General features: G+C 45.6%; 3 protein-coding genes across 4 annotated transcripts; 1 reads left to right on the forward strand and 2 right to left on the reverse strand.

Annotated features, from left to right (window-relative positions):
• LOC101768414 lies at positions 1 to 3,413 on the reverse strand. 2 transcript variants are annotated; one of them, XM_004969456.3, is made up of 6 exons: positions 3,045 to 3,413; positions 1,665 to 1,950; positions 1,507 to 1,576; positions 795 to 904; positions 580 to 690; positions 1 to 450 (listed from the first exon to the last, which is right to left on the reverse strand). In XM_004969456.3, exons 2-6 carry the CDS (start codon positions 1,732 to 1,734, stop codon positions 350 to 352), a joined length of 462 nt encoding a protein of 153 aa, XP_004969513.1. In that variant the 5' UTR covers positions 1,735 to 1,950; positions 3,045 to 3,413; the 3' UTR covers positions 1 to 349. The 2 variants fall into 2 exon arrangements, with proteins under 2 accessions (XP_004969513.1, XP_004969514.1); XM_004969457.3 differs by having other exon boundaries at positions 576 to 690; positions 3,045 to 3,387.
• Positions 3,414 to 6,704: 3,291 nt separating this feature from the next.
• Positions 6,705 to 7,452, forward strand: LOC101769093. The gene is made up of 2 exons (XM_004969458.2): positions 6,705 to 6,929; positions 7,188 to 7,452. Exons 1-2 carry the CDS (start codon positions 6,791 to 6,793, stop codon positions 7,331 to 7,333), a joined length of 285 nt encoding a protein of 94 aa, XP_004969515.1. The 5' UTR covers positions 6,705 to 6,790; the 3' UTR covers positions 7,334 to 7,452.
• A 521-nt stretch (positions 7,453 to 7,973) lies between these two features.
• Positions 7,974 to 11,551, reverse strand: LOC101769503 (tubby-like F-box protein 1). The gene is made up of 4 exons (XM_004969459.2): positions 11,255 to 11,551; positions 10,330 to 10,417; positions 9,435 to 9,564; positions 7,974 to 8,811 (listed from the first exon to the last, which is right to left on the reverse strand). The coding sequence occupies exons 1-4, from the start codon at positions 11,549 to 11,551 to the stop codon at positions 8,253 to 8,255; spliced, it is 1,074 nt and encodes a 357-aa protein (XP_004969516.1). The 3' UTR covers positions 7,974 to 8,252.
• Between the last annotated feature and the right edge of the window lie 108 nt (positions 11,552 to 11,659).

The raw sequence follows: 11,659 nt of genomic DNA on the forward strand, positions 1-11,659 counted from the left end.
TGCAACAAGAAAAACAAGTCCAAGACTAACTTCATGTTTTATGTCTGTGTGTAGCATGGGTCATCTTCATAGAGCTCCCATGTTTTATGAACCTCACAAGATTTGGAATCTTCTATGGTTTTACACGAGCTCAGATAGAAATAGGCTGCACCACACATGCCCCTATTAACATGAGCTTGTTCAACTTCACACTAGAAACATCAGTATCACAGCCAGTTTTGACTATTACATTAGCGTACCTACTGACCCAAGGAAATGGTAACATTAGGAATTGCATAAGGTCATTTAATGCATTTTAGCACTATGATCCCTAATAATACCAAATCGCAGGCCAACATCACTCATCAAACTATACTAAGAGGAAATTAGTGAGTTCTCCGGTTAAACTGCATTGCAAACTGATCAGCAGCCACCATTGCTTGTGAAGCTGAAGCAAGAGAACCATCATACCTATACATTAAGATACCAGTGTGAATTAAATAGTTTTTTTGGCAGAACGCTGATTAATATCAAATATATGTTAGACAATATGTCAACCGGTTTCAACGAATCGAAGTTGGAAAGAAGGTACATACATACAGACTAATAAGTAAGCTCCAATCTGCATAACTATAGCTCCTTCGCCTACTGACTTTGTGCTGTTAACGCAGCGGGCACAATACCAGTTATCATGGATTGAGGTGACCAAATCTACAAAACATAGCTATCAATCACAAATTGCTGGCCACAACGAAGACATTATAAGTTTAAAAAATTCACTAAAAGCAGCGAAAATTCGCCGTGTGGATACTCACATTGGTTTGGCCTAATAGAGAAGAATTCGGTCTGCAGATTACCCCTCTTAACAAAGTCAAGGAATGGTCGCATATCAATAGCTGTAAGTTGTGTTCCCTCTTGCTCTGCTCTGCACAGAGAAAAAAAGAGTGCCTGAAGTTTTCAGCAACAACATCAACTTATCTTTCATGGGTCATAACAAAAAGGATATTTCCTTTCTTCCAAAGCAAGGACATGGCATAGAGGTATCCTTCAAATATCTGATTCATTCGTTGCAAAACTCAACGTCCAACAAAAATATGCCTTCAGTTACAGGGGATTTTGTCCAAATTCTATGTCAAATCTTCCCATGTGAAGATATGGCCATTACACGTATCTACAACCATAAAAATGTGCAATTGCTAGCGATAACCAACTATTTCTTATCCCCCATAACTTCTCCTAGTGAGATTTAAAAAGCATTAAGTTCAACCTATAACTTCTCCTAGTGAGATTTAAAAAGCATTCAGTTCAACCTAGTGATACCTAACTATCCAAGAACTGAAATACACATCCCAATCCACTATTTTAACCACCAGTATCACAGATTATACATGTCCAACAAATCCTTACTGGAAACAACATACTGACAGAGGTAAAAATGACGACAGTAAGGTATTGGACTGGACTATTGGTAGGTATACCACGAAAACTGTAAAGTAAAAATAACCTGGGGAATGGTGAAGGACTCACATGACCGGAAGGAGCCTAGACGGCCCGGACGGGTCGTAGTTGAGCAGCAGCGCGGCCTGGACCTGCTTCCCTGCGAGAGCACGGCGGTCGGTTACAAATCAAATCGGGCGATACAGGGAGCTTGAAGAAGCGCAAAGCGGAGAGGCACGAGGGAAGACCGGAGGGGCCGACGTGCTTCGTGGTCCACTTCTCCCACGCCCGGCGCGCCGACAACCAGTCCGCCGCCATTGGGGGCCGTCGCCGCCTGCCGCTGCAGGGCGGAGAGGGAGAGGGGGTGCGAGGAGGGGGAAGCGGCGACGGGCGGCGAGGCGCCGGGAGAGGGCGTCGGGGAGAGGAGAGATGGGAGAGGGAGGGAGAGAGAGGAATGAGAGGAGGGTCGGGCTCGGGCGCGCGGCACGGGGGTGCGGCGTGGGGTTCCTTGCAAATGTAGCGGCGGGCGTTTTTCTGCAAAATTACCTCACTGTTATCCCATAGATTCCTAGTACACTATAAGGGAATTGGGCACTGTTCATTTTGTCAAAACATGGAGTCAATTTTAAGGCATCTTTGACCGGGGACTATCTGTGGAATGTGTGCAACTGGTGCATAACGCCATGCATTCTGTGATCTAGATCCAGCCTCGTATTTACCTGAATTCAGCACCACAATAAAAACTCCAACAAACAAACAAACAAAAGTCTCACTGTGACTCACCAGTCACCACCTCGACATGACATACATTACCCACTATATGGTCCAGAATTTCAAAGACTACGATGCAATGGAGCAAAAGTGCAAAACACTACAACTACATCACCAACAGGCCTGGTTTGGTTACCTGACTTATTTTTAAGCACCCGTCACATCGAATGTTTAGATACTAATTAGGAGTATTAAACGTAGACTATTTACAAAACCGATTACATAAGTGGAGGCTAAACGGCGAGACGAATCTATTAAGCCTAATTAGTTCATGATTTGACAATGTATTGCTACAGTAAACATTTACTAATGATGGATTAATTAGGCTTAATAGATTCGTCTCGCCGTTTAGCCTCCACTTATGTAATGGGTTTTGTAAATAGTTTACGTTTAATACCCTAATTACTGTCTAAACATTCGATGTGACACATGCTTAAAAATAAGCGAAGGAACCTAACAGGCCGTAACGGCTTCCGAAGGCGCCAGAATGGGCAGAATCGAGCCAGATGCACCCAGGGCCAGGGGCGGACTTAGCGTGGAGCGAGCAATTTAAATTGAACACGCAAAAGTTCCCGAAAACAAACTGCACCCGCACCTTAATTGGGTATGGTATCTAGAAACTAGAAGTCCTATCTCCTACGGTATCGACCAATGTCGATCTCGCAAGCTGAAGGAGACGAAGAGACTGGCTGAATCACGAGAGGATGGATAAGACACTAGCAGCGTGCCGCGCACCACGCCGCACGCAAATTCACAGCCGACCGAACCGAGAGAAGGAGAGATTTGGATCCGAATTGAGAGCGGAATCTGCTCCCGGAGAGACAGGGCAACACACCAAGCAAGCCAGGATCACTCACCAACAGCGAGCAGAAACCCCAGTTCAGGTCCGGACGGATCTCCGCTCCGCTAGCCGCAGCACGAGAGCGGAAGCGGCGGACTGCGGAGCGGGCGGGCGGAGGATCCGGCGGCGGCCGTGCTCGGCCGCGGCGCTCCGCGCGCGGAGGAGGAGGAGCGGGTACTGAGAGGCCGGTCGCGGGAGCCACGCTTCGCCGGGAGAGGAAGGTGACAGCGGGAGGAGAACAGCGGAGCGAGAGCGGGCGAGGTGGGGAGGAGGCGCCGAGGCGGGTGGGAAGATTACTGCCAGTAAAGTACGGTTCCAGCTTGGGGAGGCGTCGGTACGCGCTGGGACTGCAGCCTGCAGGATGGACGGAGGGAGAGGGAGGTGCTAGAATTCCAGCCAGATCAAAAATATTTAGTTCGAAGAAGTATTAAATATAGAGTAATTATAAAATTAATTGTAGTGATGGAGATTAATTTGCGAGATGAATCTATAAAGTCTAATTAGTCCATGATTTGACAATGTGATGCTACAATAACTATTTAATAATGATTGATTAATTAGGTTTAATAGATTCGTCTCGTGAATTAGCCTTCATCTGTGTAATTAGTTTTATAATTAGCTTATATTTAGTCCTCATAATTAGCATCCGAATATTCGATATGACACGAACTAGACTTTAGTCCATGAAACCAAACACCCCTATTATGCCCCCTCTTGTCTCCTCCATGACGATGTGTTTTTAGGATCACTTGTTGTGCGTTGTCTTATGTTTTTTCCTTTTTAAAAAAAGAAAATCTTGTGCTTTTTAGCACAAGCAAAGTTGCTGAAAAATAATTTTATTAATTAAAATGTTTCATGGAATAGCATATAACGTGTTAATCGTTTGTATTTGTGCATAAATATTTTGACGTTAAGTTCATTAGATAAGTCAAATTCATAAGAGCTATCGATAAGAGCCGATCTTATTTTGTATTACTAGAAAAATAATTTTCAATTTATTATTTTATATTGTTGCTTTTGAAGTTGGTCTATGCAGACGCTATATTGGATATCTTAAATGTTGTTTATGACATAAAGTTTAAGTATCTCTGGTGCTTGAATTTTTAGTTAACTATTCTTTTTTTGGTGGAATGGCTGGTGGCGTGCCCGTTGATGATAAATCGTCTATGGTGACTTTGTTAATCTATATATCTCTGAAAAATGTTCGTAGAAAGTAGGATGTGCTTGCATATAGTCATGGGAGTGAGTATGTGTATGTATATGCGAGCGTCTACGCCTATATTTTACAAAAGTTAAATAGCTCTTTGCCTTTTTTATAAAAAAATACTATACAGATGCAAACTTTATGTTGGATAAGCTAAATGATCTTTAAGATATATAGATTTTCATATTTTTATTGTAGGACATGCCGGGCGCTACATGTTATATTGAATATGTTAAATGCCCTTTATGACATATATGATGGTTCGGCATTTCTTTATCATTGCTTTTATAGATAATTCATTCATGTCTAGTATGGATGTGTGCTATATTGGATATGCTAAATGTCATTCATTTATTATTGTTGCTTTCAAATACGTTATATTTTATATGCTAAATGCCCTTTAAGATGTACTAGATAGTTAGACATTTATTTATCATCATCATTATCATTATTATCATTATTGCTCTTCCTCTTAAACGGCAGGGCGATGCGAATGCGGTTTTGTGGTGGCCGTGTCCGGTTCGGCAGACAGACGTTGTTGGCGAATTCAGCAGAAAGTACGTACCGGCCTACTGCAGTACTGCTGCTACTACGCCGGGTGTTATTGTAGATGCAGGCCGAATTGGACCAGCGCTCAGCTGCACCACAATGATGATGGTGGACCAACAACAACTATGCATGCGCCTTGATCGATTTGGCTATCTTCTGCGGCCCAGTACGGTCCAGCTAGCTCCGCGCCCGCTCTACGTAGTGCTTGTCCGTGGTCTTTCTGCGTGGAAGCCAGCACGTGGCTTCTCCTCGCATTCACTGATTTCATTTCATAACCGTAGACGCGACGACGCGAGTCAGCAGCGCGCGGCCGGCGCGGCGTACGCGGCCGATGTACCATGTACGTGGGTACCGACACGCGGGCCCCGCAGCATTACGTTGCGACCTGCGACTGCGAGGGCCCTGCTCGCTGCAGCATGCACGGCTGCACTTGGCGCCAATATATAAAGTTATAAACTCGGGGGGTCAACGCGAGCACGAGGTCATCGCAGGGAGCCCATGCGCAAGCAATGACGCAACGGGCCCTGAGCTGAGTCAGGTACGATGGATGCAGAGGATGCATGCACGCACATCTTACATCTACCTCACGGCTCACGTTAAGGGACACGGCAGCATGCATCGCCATCTATGATCTATCCCGGATCCCAAATAAAATACTGCCCTGAATTCGCATGAACCATGAAGCATGATGATAGATCGAGAGATCTCTCGGATCTCGCACGGCTTGGTTACGTTGAATCTCATCAATGCTGAACTCGAGGTCGATCTCCCCGTGCTTGGCTCGCTCTCTGCCGGTGCGGTCCATCATCAGCTTGCCGCGGTAGCGTTTGGTTAGACCTCGACAATGTTTGGTTCGTGCTAGGGTAACGTAAACGCAAAAGAAATCAAATTACAATATATTTGGTGGTAGAATTGGTGATTACCCTTTTTGTTTGGTTGCACTCGTAATCAGATTACGGTGTGGGTGTTGTATCTTATTACGGTGGAGGAGGAGAGGTAACAAGCTTGTACAGATATTATTTAAGGAAGGGATTCGATTACAATATCAATTGATTACAAACCACCATAATCAAATGTATGTAATAGGATTTGTTACCTTCAATAATCAAATTACGTTACATTTGAACCAATCAGTGAAGTAAACACCACCTTAGTGTAACGTGATCTGTTTATAGATCACGTTTGTTTGTTTTAGCTGCTCCGTAATCGGGTCACACTGTTAAGCGATACAGGATAGTACAACCATGATACGGCCGCTCACACCTGGGCGTAATCAGATTTCCATTACCGCTGTAATCGATTCCCTTTACGTTTATGCTCGAACCAAACAGCACCTTTGATTGCGTTCAGCAACCTGTTACGAACCAGTAAGCAGGCCAAACGGAGCGCAACCATATATGTATCGATCTATGTGAAAATGAAGGTCCGTACATGCAGGTCGATCGTCGACCGACCTTCTTGAGTCATGAATCTATGCACGATACAGCTGATTCGTTCGTGGTGGAGCAACGTATATACGATATCGATACCCCATCCCATCCGACGTCGCTTTTCGACGGTGCAGAGTGAATGCAGGCAGAAACTAACCACAGGTCAACCGTGTCTTTTCGAAAAAAAGGTGGTCAACCTTTAATTTGAAACGGTAGGTAGTTCCCGGTTGTTTAATTTCTCGGAGGGAATCTTTTGATCTTTCCGCGGGCACCCACGTACGTGACGTGGGTTACAGATCATCGTGACGGCCAGCGCTTCGGCGAGCTTCGCCGTCCGTCTTCCGTTGGGTGTCCAGGACTCCAGGTCGGCCGACCGGGTCGGGCTCCGGCGCGGCCCAAGCCCAACCCCTTCTCCAAGTTCCTGTCCCCCCGCGCGCGCGTGTATAAAGCGTCGTCCCAGTTGAGCTGACACGTTTCTTCCAGAGTTCCAGGTTCCAATTAACTAACTGGCCACTACTCTCTCGGCCATCGTCATTGCCTGGGAGGCTGGGAGCAAGACAACTACGGCGAACTGACGCCATGCTTGGGCGGGCGACGAGAGGAGGGCCATCGTTGTCGACCAAGCCGCCGCCCCGCGCGGAGGGTGCCGCCCGCAGCACCACCGTCGTCACCGACGCTGGGCAGGAGGTCACTGTCTCCCAGTTCGTCGCGCAGCTAGGTTCGTATACGCACATACGCAACCCGATCGAGAGATCGCGACCGATAAACGCATCCCTACTCTAATCCTTAGCGTTGAGCAGACGATCGAGTTCGTGACCACTGATAGATGGCGGGTCCTAGCTGCTAGCTTAATTATTAGCAAGTCGATCAGGCAGCGGATTTCCGTGGCAGCTCCCTGATCGGGGACGTTATCAGGCCGTGGAAATGGATGTGGAAAATTGGTTGATCTCAGTAGTTGTGTTGTATGTTTTGGCAGATGAGGCGGCGCGGCGGAGGCTGGACGGCTTGCACCAGAGGCTGAGGCTGCTGGAGCAGCAGATGGAGACGCTGGAGGCCGAGGTCGGCAAAGCCAGCGGCGGCACTACCATGGGCACCTACTATACGCCTAGTTCTAGCGGCTAGCGCCTAGCTACCGGTCTGTGCCAGATCGATCCTCCTTTTAGTTTCTTAGCACTCTCTCGTGTACATGGACGATTAGCAATACTATACGATGATCGATTATGCATGGTGTGTTCCTGAAATTCTCGCCACAATTTTGGAGGCTCGGGCTGAACTCAATTATAGATCCATGGCGTCGTGGTCTTGAATCTGCAGGCGATTTGGAAAAGTATGACAGTTCGTTTTGCCTTGTCACTCTCGTGTCTCGTGTGTGGAAATCAGCAGATGGATGCCGTTCCAAGCATGCATGCTGGACTTCTGACTTCTGGAGGAACAGTGCCAGTAACAGACAAAGTCACTTGACTAGGATAATTCAAGAGTTCAGACAGGGGCTGAAGCGGACAGGGGCTTTGCGTTCCCCAGTCCCCCTTGAATCTTTCCAACAGTGGTTCCGTGAGATAGATGGAGACCAGCGCAAACTCGGGAATACAATGGAATTTGAGACCTGATAAACTTATGTCCAGAACAAGATGTTGGAAAGATTTCAGAACTTGCACAAAAGGATTTAGTACAAGATCTAAGTAACTCAGCATCAGTATTCAGTACCCCCACAAAGTAAGCAAAACAAGATGAAGTTTATTAAGAAGGAAAAAGAGAATATCACTTCACCATGAACTTATGTACATTGGACAGGCTTTTGCTTCAGTTCAGAGCAGAAGTTCATAACACACAATTTCCTTCTTGCATTGGTACAAGTATCTCTTTGACAATACAACAGGATACATCTCTTGTACAAAGAACATTAGTACATATAGTAGTACATACAATATTTATGTTTTCAAACTAAAAAAAGAACGGATCACATAGCAACAAACAACATTAACAACAGAAGCATCCGCTACCACAAACCACATAGCAACACAATGAGCATCAAACAGTATCGCTATTCACAAGCTAGCTTGGTGCCAAAGCTGCTGAGGCTGATGGCAAAGGCTTGAAACGCTGAGAGAGGTTGCCGATAATCCATTGTGAACATATCATCGTCAACCTTACCAAACTGCAGCAGAACTGTTTCCTCATCCACAGTGCCAGCAGGGTCACTGGGGTTGGCAGCAGCCACAAGCTGGAAATTCTTGACTGATGCCACTGTTACCCGCCCATGGAAGTTTAAGCACCAGCACTGCAAGTGCTCATGCCAGCGGGGTGCTTTATTCCGCAAAGCTGTGGGGCCCATGGGCTTCCTGAACTTCGTCTTCAGTGAATTTTCCCAGGTCTCCTGGGCTGAAGGGCATTCAAGAGCGCAATACATTCGCCTGGGACCCCTGGATTTGAGCAAGTTGTATTTGTATGAAACCTGTCCAACTTCATAGTTGCCTGCTGACACTTGGGGACTGATTCTTCTGCTTCCAAAACGCCGACTGGATCGACTGCTTGACGCTTTAGCACCATCATATGGTGGCTTGCTATCGTATACTTTGAAATTTGTCCCCCAGAAATCAGATCTAAAGAGGTTGCAGAAGTAGAATATAAAATAAGTAAAAAAGGGTTCTAATTCAAGTATGGAACATAGCAGGAGATCAATATTCTATTCTTTTTGCACAGAGGAATCAAACAAATAAAAAGTGTCATGACTACCTAACATAAGAAAGTGAAGTGCTAGCTTCGAGATCTAACCATAAGTTAGTCAAGGAACTTTTGTAATACGACAGCAGAGCAAGGACATATTGGGGCAAACTTAAGCAGTCAACTGCAAGGATGCAATGAATTCAATGCGTGCAAGCGCTAAGACCAAGTAATCTATAAGGCACGCTAGCAGGTTCAGGGATTCGTTCTTCAAAAGTATATACAAATGTTGCATCGTGAAAACTTGAAACATATTAGCAAGTAGTTGAAGAATAAGACAAATCAAGACAACAGGTACCAGAACTCATAAATCCTATATTTTTTATTTGGTTTGTGCATCCTAAGGCATGTTTATGAAAAAGAAATCATTTGTTAAATGCATGGAGTGTGTGTGACACCTAATTGCATCCGAACATGCCACTTTCACCAACCAATTTGTACGCAGGGTACAGAATGAACATGGAAGGTACAGGATAACTCTGGAATCATATTTTGACCTCACCTCAGTTTCCCCATGTACGCATTGCTCCCTTGTGATAGGTCCTCTGCATCAAGGGATATAATGTACTCAGTATGTGGACCTCGCCTAAATCTTCTAGCAGCCATGAGAAATTTCCCTTTATCCATAGGTGCTGTCAGACACAAACAATATGCAGTGATCATTAAGCATATTTGATGATGAAAAAGGCTAGGAAGAATACATCTGATATACAAATGTTACGGTGAAAGGTCCATGGAAACATACAAAACAAAGTTTAGGTGTATATACACCAAGTTTGGAGTATGCAGTCGTGCACTTCAAAAAATTCTACATAAAGTAAGAAATGTAGATATGTTCAAATATAAACAAAAGCAAAAATTTCTGCAAAAATATGATCACTACGTGTCCTCTGAGACCTTTTTGAAGTGTAAGAGTGCCTAAGCTTAGGTGTAGATGCACCTCGGTTGAGAAGATATCACTCATAAGGAAACAATTAGCTTGGCTATACACAAACTTCATCACTGAGCATTTGAGGGTAAAAGCTGGTCAAATAAATGTTTAGTGCTATGATTAAGCTGTAGGACTACAAGTAACTATCCTAGTAGTGTTCATGGACTGCTAATTCTATTTCATTACCCAGTCTACTTTGTTTTTCCATCATCACAGATTAATAACCAAACTAAAATGCATCACGTGGTCCAGGCAAAATAAATATATCATGTTGGACCAATCAATGGTCTGAAAGGCAAGAAGCAATCAGTTATGGAAGTGAACATGCCAGATTTCCACTAGAAAGAATGCACCATGAAAACACATTTTACTCTCTTAAAGTGAACTTCAGGTTAATGTATAAATATGCAACATGAGGTAAAAATGAGAAAAATCAACATGGTATTCGCATCAATCTTGCACTTACAGTTTGCGTAGCCAAGGTAGAGGAGGAATGTAGAGTTCCTTTTGTTCCGCTTGATAAAGCACTGCATTGGGAGCTCCCTTGGCCCTGGCTGTGTTTTGACAAAATGGTGATTTAGGCACACTGTCACACTGATGTCAAATAAGAAACACTATGCTACTAAAGTTGCAAGGAAAACTTCTGGAACTGAAGTCCTGAAATATCTAGATAGCTGCCTATGCACATATCAAAATAGCTAACAGATGGTACATTAGGAAAAGTATCCAATCCATCTGCCAGGTTATTTCTCCCACAAGAATCCTAAACAACCAAAGTAGCTAAAAAGTAATAAAGATACCTAGATGCAGAAGAGCACTACCCCGAAACTCGCCCAAAACACTAATATCTATGGAAAAAAAGTTTCATATGTATCAATAACTAGACATTTCTGATTGTGGAATATTTCGTGAACCCAGGGCCAACCAGCCTCACTGAAACCGAGCAGAAAAACTACATATGAGCAGGCAACTGACAAGCTATATTCCGTAATCTCTCATCCAAAATAGTATCAAACCAATTGAAGTTATAAAACAAGACAAATCTACTAATCCCATCGCTCCTAAATTTAGCAGGGCAGGAGTAAGAAATCTCAGCGTCTTGTGGCAACAACAGGTATGCCGTGACCAAATTCGTCCCTCAAAGCTCACAGAACTACCGTAATCCGACGCCTCAATCCCATTTCAGCACAGGAGCTTCGCCAAATCACGAATCTAAAGACAAAAATCGCATCTTGGATCGACCCCGAACCCTTCTCAAAATCATCGACATGACAAGAGATACACACAGTCCACAGACCCCCCACCACCGCACACCGAATCGGCACCAGCAACCGAGCACCCTACTGGCATGCGCGCGAGCGCCTAGCACAGACCGCGGCTCCCGTCCTCACCTGCTTGAGCGAGGAGGGGAAGGTGATCTTGCCGGACTCCGCCGGCGGCCGCACGACGGCGACGGCGGCCTCGCGCCACCGGCGGCACACGCAGGCGCAGGAGACCACGTCCTTCCGCGCCGGCCACCGCTCGGCGCCGGACGTCTCGACGCGCCGCACCACGTCGGAGAGCAGCTCCGGCAGCAGCCTCGCCCACCTCTCCTCCTGATCCTCCGCGTCCGGGTCCGCCTCCACCACCTCGGCCATCTCGCCGCGCTCCGGTGGCGGCGCCGGCAGCGTCGAGGCTTGCCGAGGCATCCCCCTTCCCCCACTACTGTACTGCGTCTCCACTAGGTCGCGGGCCTCTCCTTTTCTTTTCTTTTTCTGCCCCTGTGTACTCAAAACCGCGTTCGGCTGTACTACTAG

The sequence above is a fragment of the Setaria italica genome, chromosome V (assembly GCF_000263155.2).
Source record: "Setaria italica strain Yugu1 chromosome V, Setaria_italica_v2.0, whole genome shotgun sequence".
Classification (NCBI taxonomy): Eukaryota; Viridiplantae; Streptophyta; class Magnoliopsida; order Poales; family Poaceae; genus Setaria; species Setaria italica.